The following is an 8,489-nucleotide window of genomic DNA, read 5'->3' as shown; positions in this document are numbered from 1 at the left end:
AGTTCCTGGCCCAAAGCAGGACTTTAATAGGGATGGTTCTGTTCCCCTGGCCAAACCCCACCTGTGCAGTGCAAAGTCTAATACGAGGTGAGCAGTAAAAAGGAAGGCAGGTCTGGGCACTCTGAGACCTCTGCCACATTATGTCCAGCTAAAGGAAAAGTAAAAAAGAGGAAGAGAGGGGAGAGAAGAGGTGGAGACTCCATGGGCTCTGATGCTGTGGGACGTGTAAGGGGAAGAGAGATGGGCCCAGGAAGCCCAGCCCGGACTGAGGCTCAGGCTGCTTGCCAGTCATGTTGCCACTTTAGAGAGTGGACATTACTCAGGTGTACCCGTCCTGACTCCCAGCATCGCCCTTGGTCAGGTGCTTTCACTGATGTTGAGTATTCTAAGTATTTTCTCCCCTTGCTGTGATTTTGTGGTCTTTATCTGCCCTCTGTAGCATTGCTACCCCACTAACAATGGACATGTACGCCTGGACCAGGGAGCAGGCCGTCCTGTATAATGGAATAATTCTCGCTGCTCTTGGAGTGGAAGCAGTCATTGTTTTCATGGGAATTAAAGTCCTTTCCAAGAAGTAAGTCATCTTTTTGTGTTTTGTTTCCAGTCTGGCCACTGAAATAAAAATACAAACCAAGGATTGAGAACAAATATATGTTATTTATACCTCTCTATGCAAGTTAGTTCTTTAAATGTAAAAATATCTTATTTCAAAAATGTTATCTGAAAATTTACAGGAATCCTGTATCCAGGAGCCTTTTGTAAAAAAAAAAAAATTTTTTGTAAAACAGCAACCTCATTTTTTTGTTGTCTAAAGCTAGATCATCAGATACAGCATTTGTTTGAACCATACCCCTGTGTGGTTTAAGGGGCTGCCAGCAATCAGCATTGGTGTTGTGACAGTTTAAATTTATATTTAAAAAAAAGAGGAAGAGTTAATTGATTTTTAAAAATTTCCTTTTATAAGTAAGTGGAGAACTATTTAAGACCTTGCATGTGGCCTTGATCTCTAGGTATTTATAGATTGTTTGAAAAGGAAGTAATCATATCACGTCCGTGCAGTAATGTGATGTATTATGAATGATAAAGAATTAAGTGCCAAACGTGTGTATGACTAAGTATTAGATGTGCACCTCAAACAGGTAAGTGCTGTGAGTTCAGAGAACGAAATGGAGCGATGGGAACAAGCTTCATGAGGAACGTGAAGCTTGACCAGACCCTGACCAGGCCTGTGGTGCCCCAGCCAGGGCCCTGCCCACCAGCGAGGGCTCATCTCCAGCCCCGCTGCTCTCTCCTCCTTTCCCCATTAGTGCCCAGCCCTCTCCCTGCGCTAGCCTTCTGGGGCTCTGAAGCTGCCAGCCTCCCCTTCTCTTCCCCCCAGCCAGCCTTTGTGTACCCACATCCTCACCCCCAGACTCCCCCTGTCTGCAGCAGGGCCCTCCTGTGGCTTCTCTGTCCTCGGGGGCCCATGAAAAAAAGTTACATGTGAGTTGAAATCTTCATGGCAGCTGTCCACATTATCTCCTGGTCAGATGAGAGGTTTCTAAAGCACTTGCCTGACTGTGGGTTGAGCAGAAGCCCTCACTTGGGGGAGGAGGGGTTCTACTTTAAAGAGATGGTCTGAGCTAATGGTGAGATGTCCGAGGGGAGGCCTCTGGTGACCAGTCACCTGAGGAGCCCAGACATCCTGGGGCGTCAGTCAGAGGATTCCATTGTGCCCAGCATGTGCCACTTACCAGTGCGAAAAGACCCACGGTTCTTTCTGGGAGAGCTCTTCAGGCATCTTGGCTGAAATAAAAAGGCCGTGCCTCGGACTTGTCTTGATTCCTCACTCCCTTGTCCTTCAAGAGACTTAAACAGTCAGGCAGGCAGTCAGCAAGGAAGGCGCTTCTTTTTCCTGAGACAAAAATGCATGTTTAGGATTGCCAGCTGCCGTCTCTGGCTCGTCCGGCTCCTCGGCACATGAAGGAGCCAGGCCAGGTGACATAGGTGTCATAGCAGACTTAATTCTATACCACAGCACAGGTGATAACCAGCTCTGTTTCTTTTCACTGATATTTTTACTCTGAATGACCAGAGTCGTTTACCTTTAAATCAGAGTGTCTGTTTTTTTCCTAGAACTGGAGAGCGCATGCTTCTGCTTGGAGGACTCCTAATTGTTTTAATCGGATTCTTCATCTTGTTACCGTGGGGAAATCAGTTTCCAAAAATACAGTGGCAAGGTATCCTCTTGATTATAAAAACTCTTTTATCTACTTAAGCTACTTTTGTTTTAAAACACTGTGCTGTGCTTACCTTTTAGATTTACATAATAACTCCATTCCTCACGAACCATCTGGGGCAAGAGTTCTCTATTTTTGGAAGTTACCAACAGGGAATTCCAGTGAAGCTCCAACCGGCTGCCCAATCGAGCAGTCCTGGTGTCTGTCTACGCCGGTGATTCACCTGGCCCAGTTCCTTGTTGCTGCTGCACTAATAGGGATGGGCTACCCAGCGTGCAATGTTATGTCCTATACCTTGTACTCAAAAATTCTGGGACCAAAACCTCAGGTAAGAGGATTAGAGAGACTATGATTAAGGTCTTTGAAAACTCGAAGTTTTTGCTACATTATCTCAGAATGGTCTGATTGACAAGTTTTGGGATTATTTGACATTTTAAATGAAGAAAATAAACTTTTGTAAAAGTTCGTCTTCTGCTGAGGTTTTCCAAAATGTTCCTGGAATCTCTGAGGTCAAAATCTAGTTTCTTTGGCAAGAATGGTAGGTAAAGTGCCCCAGTGCAAAGGTCAGGCTTCAGAGTTGATCAGGAAGGGGACTTCGGGCCCTAGCTGCCCGACAACAGACCTCTGTCTGCGCTTGACTGTGGACATGCAGCATAGCCGTGAAAGTTTTTAGGAACAGTACCGCAAAAGGCCACCAGATGGGAACGTTTCTCCAGAGTCGGCCTTTTTCTTTGTAAATTGAGGGTTCCATATCTGTTGTTCTTCATTCATGTCCGACTCTAGGTGACCCCACTGGGGTTTTCTTGGCAGAGATCCTGGTGGAAGGGTTTGCCATTTCCTTCTCCAGGTCATTTGACAGATGAGGAAACTGAGGCAAACAGGGTTAAGTGACTTGCCCAGAGTCACACAGCTAGTCAGTGTCAGGCTGAATGTAAACTCAGGAAGATGAGTTTCTTTGTGGTCTGTCATTTTTACATGAATTCAAATAAAATGTGAATAGCAAATATTATTTACATAAACAGTATTAATGCTTTATCAAGCTGAAGTAACTGCTGAACTAAATATAAAGCTAGTTTTTCATTCTGATGGATACTTGAGGCATCCCTGCAGACTGAGTTAAACTGTCAAAGGCAGGAATTTGTTGACTTCATGGAGAAGAGGGGATGAGGAAGAGGAAGGAGGCAGACTGGGCAGATTCAGCCTTGTGCTGCCCATAGTGTCACGGCCCCATTTTGTTAACAAAGACTAAGCACCGCTCTCTCCGTCTTCTCTTTAGGGCGTCTACATGGGCTGGCTGACAGCTTCTGGGAGCGCGGCTAGGATCCTCGGACCAGTGTTTGTCAGCCAGACGTACACTTACCTGGGGCCTCGGTGGTCATTTGGCCTAGTCTGTGGCATGGTCATACTGACTATCGTGCTTCTGGGAGCCGTGTACAAGAGACTCGTTGCTTTTTCTGTGAGGCACGGGCGGGTCCAAGAGGAGGCGTGATTTGTGAGGCTGCTGCCACGAGCCTGGGGGCCACAGCACCACAGGAGCGAATGCCTCGCTGTGCCCCCCCCCCCCCCCGGAAGCTGTGCCTGCTGCACTAACGTGGTTTTGGGGCGCGCTCATACTTGTGTCAGAGAACACAAAGGGAACAGAAATGTAGAACCTGTTAGGGTGTGAGTCAGAGGGGCTGTGGCTCAGCTCTCACACCACAAACATTCAGAAATGTGTTCGTAGGCTTTCCGTTCAGTTGTTTTTGTCGTGTTCAGCTCTGTGACCCCATTTGGGTTTTTCTTGGCAAAGATACTGGCGTGGCTTGCCACTTTTTTTCCAATTCATTTGACAGATGAGGAAACTGAGGCAAACAAGGTTAAGTGACTTGCCCAGGGTCACACAGCTAGCACACATCTGAGGCTGGATGTGAACTGTGAGGCTTCCTGATTGTAGGCCCGGCTCTCTGTGCACTATGGCGCCACCTGGTGGCCTGTATTATACATCATACCAAAGGGCCACTCCGGTGAAGACCCAAGTTCAAGTCCCATCTCTGGTGCGTAGCTTCCAGCAGGTCTCTTAACCCTTAGTGCCCCAGACAACTCTTGTTGTTAACAGTGACTACAAATGCAGAGCAGATTTCCTCACTGGTGCTTCCTTTTGCCAGTTGTATATCTCCTCACAAATTTACCTGTGTCTTTCACCCACCTAGTCCGTCCTCAAAGTCCCAACAATGTGCAGGGTATTATTCAAGGTCCTGAGGGAGCAGGGTCAGTAAGACCAGTCCAGCCTCGAGGCCCTTCCTTGGCCGGAAGGTGGTCCAGATGACCAGCCCCACAGAGAGTGAGTGATAGAGCTTGTGAAGGGCTTGTGGGTCCTGTCACTTCTGACCCACCGGAATCAGGAAAGGCTTCATGTAAGAAATGACGTTTGGGCTCACTTGGAGAATGGTCAGGATTTCAGCTGGGGCGGGCGGGGAGGGACAGTCATGGCAGAGCAGGGCCCCAGGTGGGAGCACCGGTGTTAGCTGAGCTTGCCTTCTAACCAGACTGGGGAGGGAGAGTGAAGGGAGAGAATTGAGAAGTGAAAATAAAACAGTAGAATTAAAAAAAAAAATTAGATGAACAGTGAGGTTTTCTTGGAAATGAGTTGTGGACAGCTGTGATGGCCAGGCCAAGGGGCTTAGAATCTATTTGGTAAACACAGGTTTACCCAAGGTCTCCTTAAGGGATTCCTTAATTGAACTCTACTCACAAGCAAAGACAGAAATGCGGTTGGATTTCTTTTCCTGGGAAGTTATGTGTTTGTTTTCATTGCTAAGAACAATTTACTCAGTATAGATAACAAAGAGAAAACAAAGCTGACATGGTGAAACAATGCCCTGAGCATCTATTTAAACCTGAAGGAAGGTTAGTGTTTTAGCCCTTGCCTCTCTCAGGAGGGCCAGAGGCAAGAGAACAGGGCTCAGGTTCCTCTTTATATCAAAATACTTGGTTATAATTCAAAGCGGAATGGTTTTACTAGATGTGGGACGTTTGGGGGAATCTGCCCCAAGTCCTGGTTCTGACTAAGAGCTTTCGTCCCTCTTCTCATTCTGTAGGTCTGACTGTGTTTACCCTGGGTCTGACTGAATTGCACTACCTAAGGAAACGTTTCTACCTCTGCAGCAAAGAGCCGCTTTAAAAGGATCTGAGTGGCATGTGTGGGCTTGAGAAGGATACTGGGTGCTAGGAATCACGGTCCGTTGGCTGAATACGAGAGAACCTTCAAATGATTTCCTCAACCAGTTCTCTCCTGTGAGCCCTGTGTTTTTACTGCCAGTTGTGAGACTATGATTTGCACTTTAACCGTACCGAGTTCCACTTTATTTCTTGTAGCTAATTCCCTTGTCTGATAAGTGAAGTTGTTCGTGTTGGCTTCGTTTGCAGATTCCTTTACTCGTGGGGCCGTTTTCACCACCCATTGTGCCTCCCACATCAGGATCTCCCTTCAGCTAGGGAGGGCTCACCCACCATGCCATCTGGCGTGCTGCTGATGCCATAGGCTTCCCCATCTGGGCAGTGACTAATTCTAGAAAGAAAACCCGCCCCTTAGTGCTTGGAGTGGCCATGGAGAGACTAAGGAAGCTTGAGGGAGAGCAGTCAGTGTAAACGTGACACAAGCCTGTCCGATGGGGATTTGGGATTGCACAGGCCTGCCGTGCCCCTGCATCTGAGGGCATCAGTTCTTCAGGAAGCACTTAGTAACCACGTACAGCGTGCTCCAGACTGATGCCCAAACACAGGGTCTGTGCCCTCAGAAACGTGCCTTCTGTGGAGTATTCCCACCAGTGATAGTGGGGGGGGGGGGTAGTTCATGACCGGTCACCTGCAGTGCTTTTTGGAGGTAAAACATTTGAAATCTCTTGTGAGTTTCAAACTAAAAGTTATGCACAGGCTCATTGTCAGTTAGGCACCCAAAGATAGCCCGGCCACGAGCAGGGCCTCCCTGGCCCACTCCTAGCTTTACTTACTGGTGTTGGTGTTCAGTTGTGTCCGACTCCTTGTGACCCCATCTGGAGTTTGGGCAGAGATACTGGAGGGGTTCACCATTTCCTTCTGCAGCTCATTTTACAGAAGGGGAAACTGAGGCAAACAGGGTGAAATGACTTGTCCAAGATCACAGAGCTAGTAAGTGTCTGAGGCGGATTTGAATCGGGTCTTCCTGTCTCCAGGACTGGAGCTCCATCCACTGAGCAGCCTACACCCAGTACTTAGCTTATGGCTGAGTACAAATAGAAATCAGTTGTAAGATTAAGGGTGAAGATTGAATTTCTGGTATTTTCATACTATTTGTAACTAAGGGACAACGTCTATGACAACTTTTTAAAAATCTTCTAAAGATTTCCTCTTGGCCTTTTAGGAAACACTAACTAGTAAAGTTGTGTGTTTTTTTTTTAATCTCTTACACTGACAGTGTAAAATCTCCTAACAAAAACAGAGAAAAGGAATGTCAGCATCTTTAATATTATAGGACATTCAGGAGAACCTCATGGTTTTCTTTGGCCAAGGAAGTAGTTGGCCACTGATAAGCTCCAAAGGGGGCAGATTCAGGATAAATTGGAAAAAGGTGGTAGATGTTTATGGTTTGTTAAACTGTTTCCAAAAGTAGATTAAACTGTTTGAAAGAAAATGCATTCAGTTCTGAGTGCTTCTGGTGACTACTGTGGAATCTTTTGTGATTTAATGTCTTTTAAATTATGGATTCTCTCTTTTATAATAAATATCTGGTTTATACATGTAAGTGTGTGTGTTTATATGCTGTGACTTTTAAATTCATCAGTGATGCCTCTTATAAGTACATGCTTCCATTGAACTTACTTGTTACAGAGCACACTGGACAGATACTGTGTTCTGGTCACTAAATGTGTTGGTGAGCACCTCTTGGACTAATGCATCACCTCATACCTGGACTGTTGCAGTAGCTGCTAAGGGTTTGCCTGCCTCAGTTCTCCTCTCCACCCTCCATTCAGCCATCAAAGTTTCCTAAAGTCTAGGTCCTGTCATATCACCTCCCCACTTAGTAAACTCCCAGGTGGCTCCCTATGGCCTCCAGGAGCAAATACAAAATGAGCCTTTCATAACCTGCCCCCTCCTACCTTTCCCATCCTCTTACACCTTACTGCCCCACATGTCCTCTGATCCAGTGACACCAGCCTCCTGGCTGGTCCATGAATAAGACCCCCTCTCTCCTGGCTCTGGGCTTTTTCTCTGGCTGTCCCCCTGTAACGCCAATCACAGCTGCGCACCTGAGGATGGCTGCTATGAATAATTTCAAGAGTCCAATTGCGTAGTGTAATGAACTCTTCAGCAATAAACCAGAGCACGACATTGATAACAGTGTCCTTAAGCAAAACTGTCTATCTGTGACAGTATATCATGTGCAGCAGCATTCCCCAAAATACTTGTTTACACAATTGGGGGTCCCAAGCTAGGCTCTTCCCTAGCACCATGCATCCTTAAGACAATACAAATGCTATCCACCCCTAGGTCACAGTAAGTCGCAACCTCCTTAATTAATACACAGCGTCCAAATAAAGTCTCTCATCTTGACTCAAGGCTGACTTCTAAACCCTACGGCTCCCAGGGCTTGCCTGGGCTCACACACGGGCAGCTCTCTGCTCCTGCTTCTTGTCTCAGCTCCCAGGGACTGCTCCTGCCTGACAGCGGCCCCGGGAGCTGGAGCTCCTGCCTGACAGCGGCCCCGGGGAGCTGGAGCTCCTGCCTGACAGCGGCCCCGGGAGCTGGAGCTCCTGCCTGACAGCGGCCCCGGGAGCTGGAGCTCCTGCCTGCAGCTTTTATTTCTAGGAAAACCAAGGCTATGGCAATACAGGTACAACAAATGGCCAGAACAATATTTATATGCATTACCAGCACCGTGATCTCCATTCACTTTGATAGCTCTTCAAAGGGACTTAAGCTAAGCCTCCTAGGTCCCACCGTGCAGCCGCAGTGGTCACACCTCATTTCTACTCCTTCCTTCTAGCCAGATGAACACAGCCACTCTACACCAAGGCTTTCTTAATCCACAAGCCCGGCTTGGCTCATTTCAAAGGGACAGGAAAATAGACCAGTGATTTCATTGATCTAGGCCAGGCTTCCTGAACTTTTTCCACTCATGGCCCCTTCAATACTTCTTAAATTTTGGGTCATGACCCCATATGGGTAGATTCTAGGGTACTCCTAGAACCTCAGATCAATGACATCACAGTCAAATCTGGCCAAAGAAACTTGGTAGCTGTGTGACCCTGGGCA

General features: G+C 47.1%; 1 protein-coding gene across 3 annotated transcripts in view; it reads left to right on the top strand.

The window, feature by feature from the left end:
- The window catches only part of MFSD8 (major facilitator superfamily domain containing 8), a 25,896-nt gene extending 18,918 nt beyond the window's left edge, over nt 1–6,978 (top strand). For 2 of the 3 annotated variants that reach the window (XM_069091188.1, XM_069091176.1), the window contains 4 exons: nt 440–574; nt 2,116–2,219; nt 2,300–2,547; nt 3,496–6,978. In XM_069091188.1, the coding sequence (XP_068947289.1) occupies nt 440–574; nt 2,116–2,219; nt 2,300–2,547; nt 3,496–3,708 (700 nt within the window). In that variant the 3' untranslated portion in view covers nt 3,709–6,978. The remainder of the gene's footprint in view (nt 1–439; nt 575–2,115; nt 2,220–2,299; nt 2,548–3,495) is intronic. The other variant, XR_011168902.1, reaches the window with a different exon arrangement.
- Nucleotides 6,979–8,489: the final 1,511 nt, after the last annotated feature.

This window comes from Petaurus breviceps, unplaced genomic scaffold (genome assembly GCF_028583685.1).
Source record: "Petaurus breviceps papuanus isolate PSGF00001 unplaced genomic scaffold, PetGlider_PUasm1.0 126, whole genome shotgun sequence".
Classification (NCBI taxonomy): Eukaryota; Metazoa; Chordata; class Mammalia; order Diprotodontia; family Petauridae; genus Petaurus; species Petaurus breviceps.
Note: the sequence above shows the minus strand (reverse complement) of the source record. Positions and strands in the feature narration are given on the sequence as shown.